This window comes from Camelus dromedarius, chromosome 12 (assembly GCF_036321535.1).
Source record: "Camelus dromedarius isolate mCamDro1 chromosome 12, mCamDro1.pat, whole genome shotgun sequence".
NCBI lineage: Eukaryota > Metazoa > Chordata > Mammalia > Artiodactyla > Camelidae > Camelus > Camelus dromedarius.
The window spans coordinates 13,506,216-13,526,182 of NC_087447.1; the positions used below are offsets into that span (position 1 = coordinate 13,506,216).

The 19,967-nt window shown below is 34.3% G+C and overlaps 2 protein-coding genes and 1 pseudogene across 2 annotated transcripts; 2 read left to right on the forward strand and 1 right to left on the reverse strand.

Annotated features, from left to right (window-relative positions):
• Positions 1 to 3,180: 3,180 nt before the first annotated feature.
• LOC105103955 (olfactory receptor 4A15-like) lies at positions 3,181 to 4,275 on the reverse strand (annotated as a pseudogene).
• A 381-nt stretch (positions 4,276 to 4,656) lies between these two features.
• LOC105103951 (olfactory receptor 4A47) lies at positions 4,657 to 6,048 on the forward strand. The gene is made up of 2 exons (XM_064491845.1): positions 4,657 to 5,564; positions 6,030 to 6,048. Exons 1-2 carry the CDS (start codon positions 4,657 to 4,659, stop codon positions 6,046 to 6,048), a joined length of 927 nt encoding a protein of 308 aa, XP_064347915.1.
• An 8,005-nt stretch (positions 6,049 to 14,053) lies between these two features.
• On the forward strand, positions 14,054 to 14,977 carry LOC105103953 (olfactory receptor 4A47). Its single transcript, XM_010997623.3, has one exon. The coding sequence runs from the start codon at positions 14,054 to 14,056 to the stop codon at positions 14,975 to 14,977; it is 924 nt and encodes a 307-aa protein (XP_010995925.3).
• Positions 14,978 to 19,967: the final 4,990 nt, after the last annotated feature.

The following is a 19,967-nucleotide window of genomic DNA, read 5'->3' on the forward strand; positions in this document are numbered from 1 at the left end:
CCTGGATCATCTTCTTATAAAATGTTTCTCATCATACCCATTACTAACAAAATTATATTTCATAATTTATTTATTTACTTGTTTATTATTCATCTGTTACCCAGTGGAATATAAGTTCCACACAAACACAACCCTGTTTGTATTATTCAATGTTGAATACGCATCTCCCATATCTCTATGGCCCACTGTGGGCACTGAACAGCATTTTTTCAGTACATTAAGTAAGTCAAAATTTCCTAAACTGAATTGACCATGGAGCCATTTTTCCAGGAATAAAATTAACACTATGGGATAACAATGAGAAAGCCCTGTAGAATTAGTACCTATTTAGCTCCTCAAGGTGCTGTCCTCAGAATCAACAGGGTATTAATCTCCTTAGTGATTGAGCTGTTTATTTTTCCTCCAAATACCTTTCATCTAAGTGTCACGTTCTTTGAATTTCATTCCTTGAGCCCATGACATTTGACTTTTCATAATGTCCATGAAGGGTAATATATCCTCAGAAAAGAGATCATCAGATGGCTTTTCCCTGACACAAGGGGAACCAAGAGAGAGCAAGGAGCCTGGGAAATGGAGGTCAAGGGAGAGCTGAAGAGAGAAAGTGCCCCATTGCCAAAAAAAAAAGAAGAATGCCCCAATGATAATCTTCACACAGCCAATAATCAGATCTGCGTTTTGGGATTTTTCACATCATGACAGGAAAATGTATTGTGAAGTGGGAAAAGTAGAGGAAGTAGAGTTTCAGAGACTTGATATTGTTGTTTAACCTCAGTAAGTCTCACTTTCTTCTTGTATAACATGGAATAAAAATCTAATAATAAATGCTGCTACCTTAAAAGAGTTCATGTATGTAAAGAGCCTATCAAAATGTACGCCTCATAGTCAACCATCAAAAATAGCTCACTCACCTTACTTATTGCCTAATGTTTTCACTGAATTAAAAATACAGATTAAACCAAAATATACTTATACAACAAATCCAAATTTTATTTATCTGGCTAATTTTTAGGAGAAACATATTTCCTTATATATATTTTTAAGAATCAGAAATAATCAGATGGCAGATCCTCATGAGATTCTTGATGATGAATACAAAGGAACATCTTAACATTCCTTAAAATTATTCACAAGCCAACAAAACTTTATTCACCAAAGTCAGACTGCCTTACATTTCCTTCTTCAGTCCTTACACTTTCAAAATTTGCTGTTGACAATATAATTTGTACCTTGCTAATTTTTTTACCATAAAAGAAGAAACATGCTACTTTCTATTGTATATAAAGAGTAAACTTTTGAAGTTATCTAATTCAGCTTCTTACAAAGATATTCAAATCCTTCTTCAACACCTTCTGACAATTGGTCCCCGAGTTTTTGTTGGAGGACACCCAGGCACAAGGAGCTCCCAAGTATCTGAAAGACTGTGGTAAATTAGACATTGTAGGACTGGCTTATGGATATACTAACTGAACAAAATAGAAAGTTAAGAGATAGAATAATAGGTATCTAGGTATTGCAGGGTACTGTAAACAGAATGACTATTCAATAAATATGCTGGGAAGTTTTATTTATCTTAATGATAACAGTGAAAGTGTATTTCCAATTCACACCATAGCTGAAAATGCATATCTCACGTGAGTTAGTAACATGAATGTAAAAGGAAAAACTTTATAAATTTAAAGAGAATTATCTTTTTAAATGCACAGCGTGGAAGGACTTTGAGAAGTAGATGCAGAGATCTTTCATCATGATTCCAGCTTCCTCGTCTCTGCATCATAGTGTAGGTGGGAAGTCCTTGATCCCAACCTCGTTCACTCCAGTAATCACGTGTCAGCTCCTTCAGTTCTAATATTTTTGAAATACTTAATTCACCATATCAGATTTCCCTCAGGTTAAATTTCTAGAGTACTTTATATTTCCTTCACTGAAGAATTAATGAAACTTTATTCAATATGTGTCTGGCATTTATTTAATATGTGTCAAATACATGGAGGAATTAATATTGCTAAGTACGCTAAATGAATCCAGTTACAAATTGAGAAAATGATGAAGACATATTTTATGCCTTAGTATCTATAATGTCAGTTGACTCTATCAAGAAACATACAATATCAGAGCCTTAAAAAACGGATGTCTGTATATAGTATTTGATCCCCAAAAGTGCTATAGAGCAATTGTAAACAGAAAGTCACCTTTAATTCATCACTGAAGTCAAGAACATATAGTTTACAGAGAATGAGAAAGGCATTCCTTGTGTACAACAAGATCATGTGTACCCCAAATGTTAAACATTTGTTGCGTTTAAATAGGAAATCCTGAACTCAGACAGTTTAATTTAATGTAGACAGACTCTGGAGCTATATGTGATATGAATGACTTAAGTATGTATTTCAACAATTGGTGGAGGCCATTTGATCCAGATGCAAAGAACTGGGTTGAATAATTTAATTTTTCAGCCTAAACTGTGTCAGAATGCACAAAATCAACTATATGCTACCATCACAGTATAAATTTAACAAAGTTTATTTCTTATGGATTTATCCTCAGCTGTAATCATGTGCTGTGTAATTTTAAATTACTTAATTTGACCAGGACATTTATTTTTAGATTAAAATTTTTTAGCCATAAGAATTTTTAATTTTAAAATTTCATTCTCTTTGATAAAAATGGAACAAGTTCTATTAGGTCATATTTTTCTGTACCAGGACAGTGATTGCTCCAGAAAAAGAAGTTGAAGTAAAACCAAAAAACTTTTGTCACTAAAGAATCTTAATACAGTATGATTATTGATTGTACCAAATATGCCACACTGATGAGGGATGTTGAGGGTAGGGGAGTATATATGTGTGCCTGGAGAAGGCTATATGTGAACTCTCTATATTTTCTGCTCAATTCTGTTATGAACCTGAAACTGCTCTAAAAGAATAAAGTCTATTTTTTTAATGAGCAATATATCAACAACCAGAAAAAAAATACGGTATGATTACTTATATAAGAGATTATATTACAAGAGATTAAACCTATGCAATTCATTTGGTCTCTAAGGACTATATACCATTTCACTTAAAGATTGATTTTATAGCTGTTTCAGCAATAAGTAGTCTACATAACCCAAAGGAAATGATTTTTTAAGTGCAATCATTGATAATGAAAGCATTTATTGATTCTGTAATAGAATGAACATCATGTCCTACATAAAGGGTACAGCCCTCTTCCTGCTAAGGTCACATTTTTACTCCAAAGTTTCCTCATAGCATTCTTCATTTCTTCATTTCTTCATTTCTCAGGGTGTAGACTAAGGGGTTCCACATGGGATTTAAGAAAGTTAAAACCACAGTCATGAATTTATCCTTGGGAAGGGTAGAACTAGGCCTTGCATACAAGAAGATACAAGGAACAAAGAATAAAATGACCACTGTCATATGCAATGCACAGGTGTAGAAGGTTTTGTGACTTCCTCCCACACCATGCATCTTAAGGGAGTGTAATATGACCCCACAGGAAACTAAGAGAATGAAGAAGACAACAGTGCAGGTTGCCCCTCCATTAGCCATCATGGAGAGTCCGATGAGGTGGGTGTTGGTGCAAGCAAGTTTCAATAAGGGGTACATGTCACACAGGAGGTTGTCAATGACATTGGGGCCACAGAAGGGGAGCTGATGAATGAAGAGAAATTGAACCAATGAGTGCAGGAAGCCTCCATCCAGGCCACCAGCAGCATGAGAACACATACCCGCTGATTCATGATGACCAAATAATGAAGAGGCTTACAGATGGCTACGTGTCAGTCATAGGCCATCACCACCAGAAGAATGACTTCAACACCAGCAAACAGATGATCTATAAAGACTTGAGTCATACAAGCCTGGAAGGAAATAGTCTTTTTCTAATGAAGCAAGTCGGTGATCATTTTGGGAGCAATGGCAGTAGAATAGACAGTATCTATAAATGATAAATAAGCCAGAAAAAAGTACATGGGGGAACCCAGGGACCGGCTGGCCACGATGGTCACCATGATAAGCAGGTTGCCCGCTATGGTCACGAAGTAGATGAGTAAGAAAATTGGACTTCTGCAGTATTTATTGTTCAGGAAAAGAGAAATACCCACCTAGAGACCCTAAAGATGTATCACTGAGGTTTGACACAATTAAGGACAGAGAACGTCTATTTATGGTTTGATCTACTCACATTGATAATGTAAATCACCTTAAGTGAGTCTCAACTATTACACTTTCGTGACTTTATGTCGTGTACCTTTTCATGAAATTCCTTTCCCATCTTTTCTTGTTCTTTCACTTAAAAAAAAAACAAAACGCAGCTAAATCATTGCTTCTGATAGGAAGCCTTCTCTGATTCCAGTTTAACTGACATATTCCTACACTCTTAGCATTGTGTGAATATCCTTTTAATGGTACTTATTACCTAGGTCTCGAATTGTTTGATCCCTTGTCATGAATCACATCACTGAGGGTAGGGAACGATGCCTTATTCAACTTGGTACTCACAATGTCAATGGCATATTGGACATGAACATACACTCCATACACATTCTTTTAATTGAATAGATAAAAAGATTAAACTTATAATTCATTCAAATGTTCCCCCTTGTTTTGTAGGTAAACTGTTTCTAATATGTGAGTCAGCTGCTGTACAGACTAGATGGAACCAAGGAACAATGTAACTTATTTCATACTCTTGGGCCTCACACAGAATCCAAAGGAGCAGAAAGTCCTTTTTGTCATATTCTTGCTCTCCTACATTTTGACCGTGATGGGCAACCTGCTCATTGTCGTGACGATTACTGTCAGTAAGACCCTCAACTCACCAATGTACTTTTTTCTTGCTAGCTTAACTTTTATAGATTTAATTTATTCCTCTTCTATTTCCCCCAGATTGATTTCAGACTTATTCTTTGGGGAAAACACCATATCCTTTGAATCTTGCATGACTCAGCTTTTTACTGAGCACTTTTTTGGTGGGTCAGAGATTGTTCTTCTGTTGGTGATGGCCTATGACCGCTATGTGGCCATCTGTAAGCCTTTGCATTACTTGGTTATCATGAGGCAAAGAGTGTGTGTTGTGCTGCTGGTGGTGTCCTGGGCTGGAGGTTTTCTGCACTCAGTAATTCAACTTGGCACTAGTTATGGGCTCCCATTCTGTGGCCCCAATGTCGTTGATCACTTTATGTGTGATATGTTCCCCTTGTTGAAACTTGTCTGTACTGACACCTATGTCACTGGCATCTTAGTGGTGGTCAATGGAGGACTGATGTGCAGTATTTTTTTCCTGCTCTTACTCATCTCTTATGTAGTCATCTTGCGCTCTCTAAAGAACCTGAGTCAGGAAGGGAGGCAGAAAGCCCTCCAGACCTGTGTTTCCCACATCACTGTGGTTCTCTGCTTCTTTGTCCCTTGTATTTTCATGTATGCAAGACCTGCTAAGACCTTCTCTATTGACAAATCATTGAGTGTGTTTTGTACAGTCATAAGCACCATGCTGAACCCATTTATCTACAGTCTAAGAAATTCTGAGATGACTAGTGCTATGAAGAAGCTCTGGAGAAAAAAGTGAGATTAAGTAATAAATAAGTGCATTATCCATCATGAAAGAAGTAATTTAGCCCTAGGACCAATCTCCTTGGAATATGAAAGTCTTCATAAATCTGATGCAAACTTTCCTTTTCTCTGAAGATATTGTGATAATTGTAATTCAAAATGAACTGTATCCTTCTGCTATTAATACTAGCTTTCCTGCTAAAATATAAACTCTGTAATGTCTGGTTTACCAGTGCACCTAGAAGTTTGGAATGCATTTACAGTAGGGAGTCAGTAAATAATATGTAATAAAGTAGTCAGTGCAATTTTATAGAGTTTCATTAATTTTTACTTAATTGCTGTATTTATTTTTAATTCTTTCTCATTCTTAGTTTTATGTTACTCAGATTCTTGTCTTTTATCTTCATTCTTTTTATTTTAAATTTAGAATGTTTAATGTTATACAGATTATTCTTTTTATTCAATATAAAATTTTAGTGTAATATCTCATTTTTAAATTAAAAATTGAAAGGTAATAGATAACAATAATAATACATATTAAAAATAGAATCTGTGCAAAATGGAATAACTTGGAATAAACCTCCTACCCATCCCAAAATAGTCTTCCAGTTTTTCCAGATGCAGTCACTATCCTCTAAGATTCTTCCAATAATAATATTTGCAAAAATAAGTATATTTTCTCATATGTGTTTACAATGTCTCTGTGTATAAATTTTGCTATTTACTACTCAGCCTCCCGAATGTCTTCATATACCAGTCTATAGATCTAACTCATTCTGTTTCCTCAAACTGCTTAACTTCTTTATAAAGATCACTAACACCGATGAATCCAGTCCTCTTCATCTTTTCCGCAGTCTTTTATGACAAATAATTCTGCAATGATGTCTTTTTGAAATTTTCTAAGTTTGAATTTCTATCGGTGGAATTGTGAGTCAATTGGTTTATGTATTTAAAATGTTGGTGTTCATAGTTATTGACAAAATGCCATCCATGAGTTTGTACCAAATTCACTACTTTCCTAATTCTAGAGAATACCTTTTTATGACATTCTGAACAACCAGTGCTTGATAAACATTTGTGGTGTTTGACAGTCTGATGAAAGAAATTGTGTTTCATTTGTATACTTTAATTACAAATGAATATAATTGAATTTGAGCATTTATTTAAGTGTTTTAAATTACTTGTATTTTCCTCTTTCATGAATTGCCTATTAATAGATTTTATGTGTTTTATTTGATTGCTGATCTTTTTCATATTCATTTTGATAATTTAATTATAATAATAAAGAAATTATCCAATTTACTATGTAGGTAGAATTATTACTTTTCCAGCTTGTGATTAATTTTTCTTGTTTTTATACTGTGCAGAATATTTTTGGCCATGTCAAAATATTTTAACTTTTACATAATCAAATATATCCATATTTGATAGCTTCTATGTCTTGCTTAGAATTTTCCTATTCAAATGTTACCAAAATATTCTTCCACAATTTTTCACATTTAATTCTTAAGTCTTTTTGTTATTTTATATTCAAGTTTTTTAAAAAGCTACACTTAATTTTTTTGTAAATAAGTATATATTACATTTTAATTATTTTTCTGGATTGACATTCCTATCAATTCATGATTATTTTTCCCCATGTTTTTGCTATCCCAACTATGCATTCTAAAATTTGGTATGCATTACTCCAATTCAAGCCTCCTATCTTCCACTGATTTCTTTGTTCATGTTCCATGTAACACAGGATGTAATTACATTTGATTTAAAATACACTTTGATACCTTATCGGTCTAGGATTCCTTCATTACTATTCCTTATCAGGATTACTACTATTCTTATATATTTATGCTTTGAAGTTAAGTTTCAACAAGCTAGTCTGGTAAAAACTATGTTTAGTTAGTCGTATTTTAAATAAGATTTGATTGAGGAAGAATTTGCATCTTTAGAGAATTCTTATTCACAAACTGGTAGGTCTTAAGTCCTCTTTTATGGTAATAATATCTAGTCTGTTTCCAGTATAAATAGTTTAGTCTTTCTGAATTTTTTATGCTGCTATTTTAATAGGATCTTATCTTCTATTACATTTTCTAAGTATCTGTCCTTCAATGTTGGACATTTTAAAAAATTTTAAAATAAGACACAATTTTCACAGTATACCATTCATCCTTTTCAATCTAAGTTCTACAAGTTTTGATAAATACATAAGTTGTGCAATCATTATCACAATCAATATGCAGAATGTTTCATTACCAAAAGTATTTCCCCATGACCCTTTGTAATCTCCTTCTGCCTTCATTTCCAAGTCCTGGAAAACACGGATCCATTTCCAATTCTAGAGTTTTGTCTTTTTCCAGAATGTTATATAAATTGAATCATATAGTATGTAATATTGTTCTCTCAGCTTTATTGAGGTATAGTTAACAACTTAAAGTTCTATATATTTCAGGTGTATGATGTGATGATTTTATATGCATATACACTGTGAAATGATTACCACAGTGAAGGAAATGTTTTTGTATCTTATAACTTGGCTGAATTTGTTTATTAGTTCTAACATTTTTGGTGTAATTTATTATGTCTTCTTTATGTAAGATCATGTCCAGTATCTAATCTTTTCAATCTGGCTTCTTGATATTAGTAGTATCATGCATTTGAGATTTATGCTTATTACTGTGTTTATCAATAGTCATTCATTTGACTGCTGAATAGTATTTAGTTTTATGGATGTATCACTGTTTATTCATTTATTCATTAAGATATATTTTGATTGTTTCCAGTTATTTGAATTTATTGGTAAAAACTGCCATAAATAGTCATGTATAGGTTTTTATACAAACAAACAAACAAACCTGAAAATAATATGAAACAATTATTTTAAAGATATTAGATGTCAGGAACAATTGACAATGACCAATGTGCAGTGGAAAACAAAAATTTGAGTGCCACAATTTTTCCACTTTAATACCTTGAAAAAGTTTCCATGATGCAGTACACAGAGGGATACCTCCAAAGATCTTGGGAGACTCCTGAGTTGAGGAGATGAAGGTTACTATAACCCTCTCAACTTTCTTTTCCTCTCCATAAAAACATTCTTATTTCTTTGCGCTGCAGAACTGGCATATGGCTTGCTAAGGTTACAGTCCCCAATTGTGATTCTCTGCTGATCTCTAATACATACACTTACTGAACAAAATAGAAACCTAAGGAATAGGATAGTAAATACATAGATTTTTATATATGAAAATAGTGGTATTGCAGGGTAGTGGGAAACAATAATTATTCAATGCATGTGCTAGAAAAATTTATTTATCCTTATGTCAAGAAGAATGTGTATTTCCGCTTCATCTTATCTGAAAATGTATATACCCTCTGTGGGTAAATATTTAAATGTGTGGAAAATACTTTAAAATGTTTAAAGAAAATTATGTTTGTCCAATTTGGGGCAGCATGGACTTTGAGAAGTCCATGCAGAGATTCATCCTGAATCCAGTTTCTACATCCCTACATCCCAGCATAAGTGGTGAATCCTTGATCCCAACCATATCTACTCCAGTATCCATGAGTGATCTCCTCCAATTCTCATAATTTGGAAGTGCTTAATTCACTCTATTCATTTCTTTTCTGAATAGAAGATCTAGAGTATTTTTTATTTCTTTCACTTAAAAATAAATGAAGCTATAGGTGGCTCACAGTGAAATAGAATGTGACAATGCATGTATGTACATGTATAACTGAAAAATTGTGCTCTACACTGGAATTTGACACAGCATTGTAGAATGACTATAACTCTATAAAAAAGTGTTTAAAAAATAAATGAAACTATAATCTATAACCTATAATGAAAAAATATGAAAAATAATATATACATATCTCTGTATAACTGAATCACTATGCTGTACACCAGAAACTAACACAATGTTGTAAGTCAACTATACTTCAATAAAACAAAATAAGTGAAAGTTCATGCCTGACATGAGGCTGGGGCCTGTTGGGTATCAGGGTTGGTCCCTGGCCCCTTGTGGGTGAGGCTGGGCACTGGGGATAGTGCCAGTACACTGGTAGTGAAGCTATGTCTAGATGTCTCTGGCTGTGGGGTCTAGGGGTCCAGAGCTGGTGTTGGATTGTTGGTTGGTGGGCCTCAGGACACGCCCACAGGGTGTCCTGAGGCTGGCGCCTTCTGCTTGGTGAGTGTGTCTGAGTCCTGACCTGGCTACCTGAAGGGCACTGGTGTTTCCAGGGCTGATGTCCACCAACTGGTGTTCTAGGCCATTGCCCAGTGGATCCTGGGGCTTGTGCCCTCCCATTGGTGGGTGAAGCCAGGTCCTGGGGTCTCTGGCGGCAGAGTCTAGAGGTTCAGAATCTGCTGTTGGCCTGCATATGCGTTGGCAGGGGCGGGGGAGGACAAGGGATCCTGGGTCTGGTGCCCATCCCCTAGTGGGTGAGAATGGTTCCAAGGTGACTGGGGCCTCAGGGCTCCCTACAGTAACCAGCCTGCTGGTGGTAGGGTTATGTCCCCACCCACCTTGCTGCTTGGTCTGAGGCTTCTTAGGTCTGGTGCACTCTAGCTGGTGGGTTGGGCTGGGTCCTACCACTAAAAAGCTAGAGGGAATGTTCCCAAATGGAGTGTGCCAGCACCAGTGCCCTTGTCATGAGATAGCTCCCCAAAATGGCTCCTGCCAGTGTCTTTGTCCCTAACGTGAGTCCCAATTTCTTCCTACCTCTCCAGGAGGCAAGTGGGTCTGACTCAAGCTCCTTTCAAATGACTGTTTCTGCCCTGGGTGTTGCAGTGTATGTGATTTTTGGAAGTGCACTTTTTGTTTGTAGTCTCTACTTCCCACAGCCTTCTATTGGCTATCCCAAAGGTCGACCTCGCTGGCCTTCAAAGCCAAATTTGCCTGGGGGTAAGGGTCTTGACTGCACTGTCTCCAATCTTTCTACCTATTTGTTGTAGTTCCTTATTTATGTCTTTCATTGTAAAGAAAAATTTTGCTAGCCTTCAGAATGTTCTCATTAGTAGCTGCTCTGAAAATAGTTGTAATTCGGGTGCCCCCATGGGAGGAAGTGAGCTCAGGGTCTTCCTACTCTGCCTGTTGGCCGCTCCCTCCAGTATGTCTGTCTTTATGCCAGTTCCACACTGCCACGATTATCATAGTTCTGTAGGATGTTTTGGTATCAGGAATAGGAAATCCCCAAATTCATTCACTTTTTCAAGATTGTTTTGACTATTTGGTTTGGATCCCCTGCAATTTCATATGGATTTTAAGATGGATTTTTTTTTTCTGTTTCTGCAAAAAACATTTTTGGGATTTTTATATGGATCACACTGAATCTGTATATCACTTTAGGTTGTATTGACATCTCAGTAATGCTAAATTTTCCAACTCGTGAATGTTTTTCATTTATGTGTGTCTTCTGTAATATCTTTTAGCAATCTTTTGCAGTTTTCAGAGTACAAGACTTTTGCCTACTTGATTAGATTTATTCTTAAGTGTTTTATTCTTTTTGAGGCCACTGTAAATGGAATTGTTTTCTTAATTTCTTAGTCTGGTTTGTTCATTTATAGTATAGAAATTCAACATTCATTCATGATAAAAAAAAAAAAACCTAATAGAAGGGCTGTACCTCAACATAATAGAGGCCATTTATGACCGTTCCACAGCTCACATCAGATTCAACATTGGAAGATTTAAAGCTTTTCCATTAAATTCATGAGCAAGACTAGAGTGCACACTCTCACTACTTTTTAAAAAACATACTGCAAAACGTACTGCAAAAATTTTCCTTTGGCATGTTTTGAGTTTTCTACATATAAATCATATCATCTTCTAAATGATATAATTTTACTTAATTAAACTTTCCTTAACTTTACTGTCTGTAACAGTGCTTCCAGTGGTAGCCCCTTCCTATCCTTTGGATCTCAGTTTAATCGTCACCTTTTAAGTAATGCCTTCTCTGATTACATTATCCATAGTAGAATTCTCCCTCTTATTTCTGTCACAGTGCCCTATTGTCTTACAAGCAGCACATAAGACTATCATTACTTTATTAAATTTTCTCTTTTATTGTTTGACTCTAATATGGGAATCTGAGATCCATGCAGGAAGGAACTTTTACATGATTTCCTCTCCTGTTTTATTAATGGCTGTGTTTTCACTCACAGTACAGTTTCTGGCATTAAATGGGTACTCTAAATTATAAAATATGGATAAATAATTAGCTATTATATCTATACTGGTGATAATATTTTATACATCTAACCAAACTTCAAGGCAGAATAAATTTGATATTAAATAAAAGAAAAGAAAAACTTACTGTGACAGGTTGGAAAATACATGATTAATTAATCTAACTGGAACAAAATGACTGGGCAGGTATTGTATTTTTCACTAGCATTAACCTCATAATATTTCTAAAGTTATTTTTTTCTCCATATTAGACTTTCCTGCCCTCGTTATATGATTTGACCTAATAGCATCTTTACATAGAGATATACTTTTAAAACTTTGTGGAAAACTCCAGTGAATTTAATTAAATGAGGATCAGTTTTGGACACATTCCAATTCTAAGAGTCAATGATAAATGAAGTTAGAAGGGATAAAATGCCCAGTGATCTTTGCCAATATCAGGAAAGAGATGCTATCTTTTTAAGAACATATAAAATTTTAGGAGGTCCTTTGTTAGAATTAAAGTATTGCATTAGAAAAAGAAAAGCAGAAGGATGTCTCTCAAAACCAACCATCTAGCCTGGCTCTACAACATGACGCAGTGAGAAGGACTAAACAACTGAATGGTATTTTTAAATTTTGAAGTTAGGAGGGTAAGGTTACTAGAGACACATTTTCTTGTGCAATGACTGGTTGCTATTTTCCTATGTAAACATAGGATTCGCTAGTTTTTTGTTTTGATAAATTTCCAACATGATAAATTATGTGTGTGCATGTGTGTGTGTGCCCACACACTGAGGGATATTTTTTATATAATTCATAGTGCAAATAAAAATGATCTTCTGAATAATCAATCTTCTGAAAAATAATAATCTAAAAAAAATAATCTTCTGAAAACTCCTCGGAGAAAATGGACAGACAGTTGAGTGAAATAAAATATATCCTCAAGTAACAATGCAGCCTATGTCCTCTGTTTTCAGACTGGATGAAGGAAGATTTCCAAGTCTTTGTGCATAACTTAAAAAGCCTTCCTTCAGATAGTGAACAAGCCTCCACAGGGTACGTCTAACAGTAAGTATTGGGAACCAGGCTTCAGAATTGTGTGATTGTCTTCATTATGTAAGAAATTAAGTTGCTTTTACATAAGTCAAACTTAGATTCAATTCTAGTTTTATCACTTAAAAATGTGAGGCCTTGGAAAATTAATTGGATGTTCCAAGCCTTAGTTTCTTCAACTACAAAGTGGGGTTTATAGCTCCTGTTATTATAAGTTTAAATGTGACATATTAAATTGTGAGGGCTTGACTGGAATCCGCTATAGGAGTTTCAAGACATGTAGTGATATAGTCAGAGCAAGACTTACAGAGGATCACAAGGGCTGATTCAAGAAAATAAATTTTTGGAGGCAGAATAAAAGTGGAAAGACATGGCAGAAGGCTATTGCGGTGGGCCAGTAAGGAAATGAGGGAGTAGGGAATGATCAAATTTGTAATATAATTTGAAAATAGAGACAACAGGATGTGTTAAAAGAATCAATAACATGAGAACAATAGTGAAGAACACTGGGAGGTTTTCTGTCTAAGCAATTTAATGAGACGGGAACTCCTTTTTATTATGGAAAATTTAAAATTTATTTTTATATACGCTAAATTGATATCCAATTGTAGATGTCCAAAACTGGAGATGCTGCCTATACAAGGTTAAAAATAAGTGGAAAGACAGAAGGCTGGGACACAAAATTAAAGTGCTGCAGCATTTAATGGTCAGGAAAAGGAGGAATATCCATTTAAAGACCCTAAGAATTTTCAGTGTGGTTTGAGGCAATTCAGGACAGTGATCTTCTATTTATAGTTTGATCTACTCACACTGAATGTGTAATTTAGCTTAAATGCGTTTCAAGTATTACACTTTTGTGACATTATAAATGGTGTACCATTTTAGGGGATTCCCTTCCCATCTTCTTTTGTTCTTTCATTTTTTTCCTTTAAAACCCAGTTAAAGCATTGATTTCACTGGGAAACCTTTGATTTCAGTCTGATTGATATATTCCTACACTGTGACCTTAGTGTTGTGTGAATATCCTGATATATAATGGCACTTATTACATGGATCTGATCTCTTATTTTGTTTCATATCACTGAGCATAAGGAACTATGCCTTATTCAACTTGGTATTCACAATGTCTATGATCCACTGGATACAAACAGATACTTCATACACATTGTTTTAATTGAATGGATAAATGAAAGATTATACTTATAATGCATGTAAATATTTTCCCCCTTATTTTGTAGGTAAACTGCTTCTAATATGTGAGTCAGCTGCTGTACAGACTAGATGGAACCAAGGAACAATGTAACTTATTTCGTCCTCCTGGGCCTCACACAGAATCCAAAGGAGCAGAAGGTCCTTTTTGTTATGTTCTTGCTCTCCTACATTTTGACCGTGATGGGCAACCTGCTCATTGTCGTGACGATTACTGTCAGTAAGACCCTCAACTCACCAATGTACTTTTTTCTTGCCAGCTTATCTTTTATAGATTTAATTTATTCCTCTTCTATTTCCCCCAGATTGATTTCAGACTTATTCTTTGGGGAAAACACCATATCCTTTGAATCTTGCATGACTCAGCTTTTTACTGAGCACTTTTTTGGTGGGTCAGAGATTGTTCTTCTGTTGGTGATGGCCTATGACCGCTATGTGGCCATCTGTAAGCCTTTGCATTATTTGGTTATCATGAGGCAAAGGGTATGTGTTGTGCTGCTGGTGGTGTCCTGGGCTGGAGGTTTTCTGCACTCAACTATACAAGTTAGCACTATTTATGGGCTCCCATTCTGTGGCCCCAATGTCATTGATCACTTTATGTGTGATATGTTCCCCTTGTTGAAACTTGTCTGTACTGACACCTATGTCACTGGCATCTTAGTGGTGGTCAATGGAGGACTGATGTGCAGTATTTTTTTCCTGCTCTTACTCATCTCTTATGTAGTCATCTTGCGCTCTCTAAAGAATCTGAATCAGGAAGGGAGGCGGAAAGCCCTCCAGACCAGTGTTTCCCACATCACTGTGGTTGTCTGCTTCTTTTTTCCCTGTATTTTCACGTATGCAAGACCTGCTAAGACCTTCCCTATTGACAAATCATTGAGTGTGTTTTATGCAGTCATAAGCCCCATGCTGAACCCATTTATCTACAGTCTAAGAAATTCTGAGATGACTAGTGCTATGAAGAAGCTCTGGAGAAAAACATGTCATATGAACTAGTAAATGATGAAGCAATAAATTTAGCATTAGGGCCAATCTCCTTGGAATGTAACAGTCTTCATAAATCTGATGTAAAATGTCCTCTTTTCAAGAGATTTATGATAATTCTAATTAAAGAATGAACTATATATTTGTGCTTTTGATAACAGTTTCCCTGCTAAAATGTAAACTCCATAGTGTCTGGTTTAACCCTGTATCTGGAAGGGTGGAATGCATTTACAGTTGAGAGTCAGTAAATATTATGCTATGAATTTTATAGAAGTACACTATTTTTTACTTTATTTCTGTGTTTACTTTTATTACTTTCTTATTCTTATTTTTGTTGTTAGTCAGATTCTTGTCTTTTATCTTCATTCTACTTATATTAGTTAAAATATTTAATACTGTATATAGACTATCCTCTTTATTCAATTTCATTTGCTTTACATATGCTATTTTTAGTAGAATAGTTTACTTTTTTAAATAGGAAGCTGTAAATAATGAATAATAATAAATATTAAAATAGAATTGATACAAAAGGGACTATGTAGAATAAATCTTTTAATCATCCCAAAGCAGTATCTCCCATTTCCTGAACATCTTCATATACCAGTCTATAGATCTAAGTCATTCTCAGTCTCCTCATACTGCTTAACTTCTTTATGAAGATACACTGACACTGATGCATCCAGTCCTCTTCATGCTTTCCTCAGTCTTTCTCTATGACAAACAGTTCTTCAATGAAGTATTTTTGTGATTTTCTAAGTATGTTTTCCCAGTGGTGGAATTGTTGAGTCAGTTGGTTTATGTATTTATCATGTTGATGTGCATAGTTTTTGATAAAATGCCATTCATGAGCTTGTACCAAACTCACTACCTTCTTCATTCTGGAAAATATCTGTTTGCCTGAATTCTCAAAAACCAGTGCTTGATAAACATTTTGGGTATATAACAGTCTGTTTAAGGAAATTGTTTTTCATTTGTATACTTTAATTGCAAATAAGTAGAATTGAATTTGGGTATCTGTTCAAATGTTTAAAATGATTTGTATTCATATGAACTGCCTATTAATAATTTATGTGTTTTATTTGATTGCTGATTTTTTCATATCAATTTTTAGAATTTATTTATATACTAAGGAAATAATCTCCTTTTCCATGTATGTGGAGTTAATTTTCTAGCTTGTTATTTGATTTTGTTGTTTCTATACTGTGCAAAGTATTTTTGGCCATGTGGAAATATTTTTACATTTCTATAATTAAATCTATTCATATTTTCTTGCTTTTATGCCTTGTTTAGGAAGAATTTCCTTGTTTCAATGTTATCAAAACATCCCACATTTTTTCAACGTTTAATTTTTAAAGTTTTTTTGTTGTTTTATATTTTATGTTTAGATTTTTGCACCATGTAAGTAGGGATTAAATTTTAATTATTTTTCAGGAATCATTCAAGGTCATTTTTATAGGTGCACAAGTATTTTTCCTCATGACTTGATATCCCAACTTTGTATTCTAAAATGTGGTATGTGTTTGGATAAAAATCAGGCCTCTATTAACTTACAGCAATCTCTTCTTTACTCATGTGACTTTCAAACATGTGATGTGATTACATTTGATTTAAAATATGCTTTGATACCTCATAAGCCTAGGACTCCTTCATTACTATTCCTTATCAGAACTGTCTATTCTTGCATATTTATGTTTCATAATTAAACTTCAATAAGCTAGTCTAGTAAAAATGAAGTTTAGTTCGTATTTTCAATAAGACTTGATTTAGAAAGAGTTTATATCTTAGAGAATTGAGAGTTCTTATCCATAAACCAGGGTACGTCTTTTATATTCATGTAGATCTGGTATGTTTCTTTGTAGATTTAGTATTTTTGAGTTCTTTTGGTACTACTGTAAATGGAATCTTGTCTTCTAATACATTTTCCAATTGTCTGACATTTTAATGTAGAAATTCTTTTCGTTTTCCATTTTTACATAAGATATAATCTTTACAGTACATCATTCATCCTTCTTTAGTCAAAGTTATACAAGGACTGACAAATACATATAGTTACATAGCCACCATATCAACTAATATGCAGAATGTTTTATCACCAAAAGTATTTCCCCATGCCCCTTTGTATCACCTCTTCCCTTCACCTCCAGGTCTTGGAAAACACTGATCCATTTCTATTCCTATAGTTTTGTCTTTTCCAGAATGTCCTATAAATTGAATCATACAGTATGTTAGTCTTTTTTTTTTTTTCTCTCCCAGTTTTATAGAGGTATAATTGAGAATTCAAAATTTTCTATATTTAATGTATACAATGTCGTGACTTTATATACATATATGCTGTAAAATGGAGACTACAATCAAGCTAATATACATATCCATTACCTCTCATGAATACCTAAGTAACTTATTCTTTTTGATGCCATCATAAATGGGATGATTTTCAAAATTAAAATAATTTTTTTAGATAGTTCATTGTTAGTATATGTAAATGCAGCTGATTTTTGTATGTATATTTTGTATCCTGCAAATTTATTGAATTTGTTTATTTGTGCTAACAGTTTTGGGTGCAATTTTTTATGTCTTCTATACATAGGATCATGTCCAATATCTAGTCTTTTAAATTTGACTTCTTGGTCCTGGTATCATGCATTTGAGATTTGTACATATTGCATTTGTTAATAGTTCATTTTATTGCTGCGTATTATTCCAAACTGTATGACATTTATCCTTTTCTCCATTAAGAGATATTTTGATTGTTTCCAGCTATTTGAGATTATGGATAAAACTGATATAAATATTCATGTACAGGTTTTTGTAAAACCAGGCAAACAAAGAAACAGAATATGAAATAATTATTTTCAAGACACTAGATGTCAAAAGTGATTGACAGTGATCACTGAGTGATGAGAAATGAACACATGAAGCTCTAAGATTTTTCTGATTTATTACCTTTGAAAACTTTCCATGTTGTGGTACAGAGAAGGATCCCTCAAAAGATCCTGGTAGACTCTCAGAGTTGAGGAGACGAAGCTGAGGGTCTGAGGAGACCAAGGCAACAAGGCAGCTAGATTTGGAACACTGTGGATCATAGACCTGAGGGACAGAGAAAGAGAGATTCAGAGACATTGAGGGAGGCAATGTTGGAGATCTGGAGAGATCCCCCTCAATTATTCATAGTCTTCAGGAAACTACATGAGGATGGGAAAAGATCTACCCACACAGGTTAGAGAGAGGAGTGCTTGGTGCTCAGACTGGGCCAGGAAGAATGCCTATTCTCAGCAGCTGGAAGACCTCATTGTTCACAGGGCCAGTGCAGGGAGTTAAATACTAGGATGATCCTGCATCAGCAGTGGGACATAATTTAGACCCAGACCCAACACTGCACCAGATCTGCTTCATAAATTGTAACAGCAAGAAAAAAATCAAAAATAAAACATTTAAAAGAATCAAACTAAATATTGTGTCCACAATTTTGTGTCTGGGATAATATGAGATCTTGGTCTGATTATTTCTCTTGTGAGGCCCTTGTTTCATTCTGGTATAAGGATCACTCTGGGTGCATATGCAGCGAGGAGATGAGCTGGGAAGTATAATAATTTCCTCGCATCTCTAAAAGTATGTATGTAGGATTGGTACTATTTCTTGATTAATTTTTATGTAGAATTCATTGATAAAGCTATATGGAGATGGAATTTTGTTTTGGGAAGGAAAGAATTTTAAAGAATTAATTTTCTTGAATGTTAGATTATTCCAGTTTTTAATTACTTTCCTTAGTGTGTTTATGTAGAAAGTTGTGTTTTTCATAACAGTGGTCCATTTTCTTTTAGTTGTCAAGTATACTGTCATAAATTATTGTATCCTTTTATTATCTTTTTAAGTTCTGTAGACTCTGCAGTGATGACCCTCTCTTCATTCTTGATTATGATAATTTTTTTCTCTTATTTTTCCTAATCATTTTTGCTAAGATCTTATCAATTTTATTAAACTGTCAAAAAACCAATTCCTGGATTCACATATTTTCTCTATTTTTTAAATTAATTTCTATTTCAGTGATTTCTGTCTTCTATTTACTATTTCCAATGTACAATGTTCTCTGTGCTAGTTTTGCTTTTTCTTTGCTAGCTCCTTAACATCGAGGTTTAGGCCATTTCTTATAACATTTTTTCTAATGCTTACAGTTAAAGCTATCCATTTCCCTCTAACCATTCCTGGAGCTACATCTACTTTTTATAGTTTTTAAATATATAGTTCATAGATATCTTTAATATATCTTTTATATACACATGTATCATTATCTTTCTATTGAAAATTTATTTTTCCAAAGGTTTATGAATAATTTAGACTTGGGCTGTTTAATTTGTAAATAACTGGAAAATTATATTTTTGTTATCAATTTCTAGTTGAATTACATTTTTATTATATATGTATATATATTCTATATTATGAAGTCCTTTGAAATGTATTGCAACTTCTTTTATGGCCCAGTTTATTGGTTATTTTGATGACTGTTCCATGAGCAGTACTTTGAGATAAACAGACTAGTCCCACGAATGTTTTCTCTTACCCTACTCTCACACTAACACAGATTCTGTCAACTTGCCTCTCTGAAACCATACGACAAACTATGTGACAAACCTTGTCTGCATTAGAAATAAGTTCTAAGTGACTTACTTTGAAATTAGCATTTATTATCTTCTGGAAATCAGATCAGATGTCATCTGCAAAGACAAAGCTTAAACAGATTTTCCTACTTTGAAGGTCATGACTTAAACAAGAAAGCTTTTACATATTCTACTTCTGCCCAGACTGGACTTTTCCATTTTGGAGATATGACCTCAAGTTGTTCTTTTAGGATTTTCCCCCCAGAGGACAGGGTTCTGTAAGGCCTGTTCTCCATGGTGATTATCTTGGTGGCATCTCTGGAGATAAGGAGTGTACTGTCAAAATTACAACTAAGGTCCCAATAAATTTAATTAGACAAGAATCGCCCTTGGAGATTGAATGACTC